Below are 2,265 nucleotides of genomic sequence, written 5' to 3' on the forward strand. Positions count from 1 at the left end.
AACTGGTCAACCACTTGTAAAAGAATGAAGCTAGATCACTTTCTAACACCGCACACAAAGATAAACTCAAAATGGATTAAAGATCTAAATGTAAGACCAGAAACTATAAAACTGTTAGAGGAGAACATAGGCAAAACACTCTCTGACATAAACCACAGCAGGATCTTCTACGATCCACCTCCCAGAATTCTGGAAATAAAAGCAAAAATAAACAAATGGGATCTAATTAAAATTAAAAGCTTCTGCACAACAAAGGAAAACATAATTATTTAAATCATAGTTCTATTAAGAATAGTCTAACCTGGATTTAGTGAGCATATTCTCTAGTATGTCAATATGAATATAAATCAAAATCATGCTTTTATTCTGTGTAGTGAAAAAATACAGGTTACTATTATTGTATTATCATACTACTATAATACTATTGGACTTCCCAGGTTACGCAGTGGTAAAAAATCCACCTGGCAATGAAAGAGATACAGGAGATGTGGGTTTGATCCCTGGGTGAAGGAAATACCCTTGAGTAGGAAATGGCAAGTGAAGGTGAAAGTTGCTCGGTTGTATCTGACTCTTTGCAACCCTGTGGACTATACAGTTCATGGAATTCTCCAGGCCAGAATACTAGAGTGGGTAACTTTTTCCTTCTCCAGGGGATCTTCCCAACCCAGGGATTGAACCCAGGTCTCCTGCATTGCAGGAGGATTCTTTACCAGCTGACCACAAGGGAAGTCCAAGAATACTGGAGTGCATAGCCTATCCCTTGGAGTGAGTAGCCTATCCCTTCTCTAGCAGATCTTCATGACCCAGGAATCGAACTGAGATCCCCTGCATTTCAGGCTGATTCTTTACCAACTGAGCTATCAGGGAAACCCAGTAAATGGCAACCCACTCTGGTATTCTTTCCTGGATAATATCATTGACAGAAGAGCCTGGAGAGCTACAGTCCATGGGATGGCAGAGTCAGACACATTTGAGCACGTACTCACATAATAGTACTATTACCTTAAAAACAAAACATCAATTTTAATATTTGAAATAAAAAATCTACATTAATATGAAATCATTAACATAAAGAGGAGGAAGAGAAAAGTATGTTTTAGAGTTTCTTTCAAACTTTCTGTTGGTTGAATTTCTTGAGGATTCTGTCACGAATCTGCTTGGTCTTGATGCTATAGACAATGGGGTTCATGAGGGGTGGCACCAGCAAATAGACATTGGCCATGAACACATGGACAAATGGGGAAGCATTCTGCCCATAGCGATGGATCATAGATAGTCCAATCATTGGTGTATAGAAAGTGAGTACAGCACAGATATGAGAGATGCAGGTATTAAGAGCTTTCACTCTTTCTGTCCTGGAGGCTATACTCAAAACTGTGCCAAGGATGAGGATATAGGAAAGGAGGAGGAGGACTGAATCAAGTCCCATGGAGCAGATGACCACCATGAGGCCATAGATGCTGCTGACCCGACGGCTGGATACAGTTGTCTTGATGAGGTCTTGGTGCAGGCAGAAAGGGTAGGAGAGAATATTGACAGGACGATATTGAAGCCTTTTTAAGAGGAAGGAAGCTGGAAAGACCAGGGCCAAGGCCCTTCCAGTGATTGCCAAAGCAATCCCAATGATTACATCATTGGTTAAAATGGCTGCATAACGCAGGGGTGCTCGGATTGCTACCAAGCGGTCAAAAGCCATAGCCAAAAGCACAGCTGACTCAATAATTGAGAAAACATGAATGAAGTACATCTGGACCAGACAGCCATTGAAAGAGATCTCCCGGGCATGGAACCAGAAAATGCTGAGCATGGTGGGCAAGGTTGTAGCGGATAGGCCCAGATCAGTAAATGCCAGCATCGATAGGAAGTAATACATTGGTTGGTGGAGGGAAGGCTCAGTTCTGATGATAAATAGAATGGTAATGTTCCCTGCAACTGAGGTGGCATAAACCAAGAAAATAGGGAGGGAAATTAAGCCATATCTGCTTTCAAGGCCTGAGAAGCCTGTCAGGAGGAAGCAAGGGTATAGGACAGAGTCATTGAAGACAGACATTGTGTTGATGGAGGCACCTTCAGTCTAGGTGGGGAGAGAAAAGCACAGAACAGTTAGGGTGAAACGCACAAAGAAACAGCACTCTGATGTATTCTGCTCTTTCAGTCACTCCTATGCTCATTATGTATAATTACCACCTGTATTTCTTATTTTACAACTTATTTAATTTTCTTCATTGTGCATTTATTGAGAACATATTTTATTAAAGGAAATCT

General features: G+C 41.2%; 1 protein-coding gene across 1 annotated transcript; it reads right to left on the reverse strand.

Annotated features, from left to right (window-relative positions):
- Positions 1-1,108: 1,108 nt before the first annotated feature.
- Positions 1,109-2,050, reverse strand: LOC120876665 (olfactory receptor 51G2-like). Its single transcript, XM_040258636.1, has one exon. The coding sequence runs from the start codon at positions 2,048-2,050 to the stop codon at positions 1,109-1,111; it is 942 nt and encodes a 313-aa protein (XP_040114570.1).
- Between the last annotated feature and the right edge of the window lie 215 nt (positions 2,051-2,265).

This window comes from Oryx dammah, unplaced genomic scaffold, assembly GCF_014754425.2.
Source record: "Oryx dammah isolate SB20612 unplaced genomic scaffold, SCBI_Odam_1.1 HiC_scaffold_17, whole genome shotgun sequence".
NCBI classification, from domain to species: Eukaryota; Metazoa; Chordata; class Mammalia; order Artiodactyla; family Bovidae; genus Oryx; species Oryx dammah.

Bases quoted from the DNA above. Each gene is read 5' to 3' on its own strand.
- LOC120876665 (XM_040258636.1), bottom strand. From the start codon at position 2,050: ATGTCTGTCTTCAATGACTCTGTCCTATACCCTTGCTTCCTCCTGACA.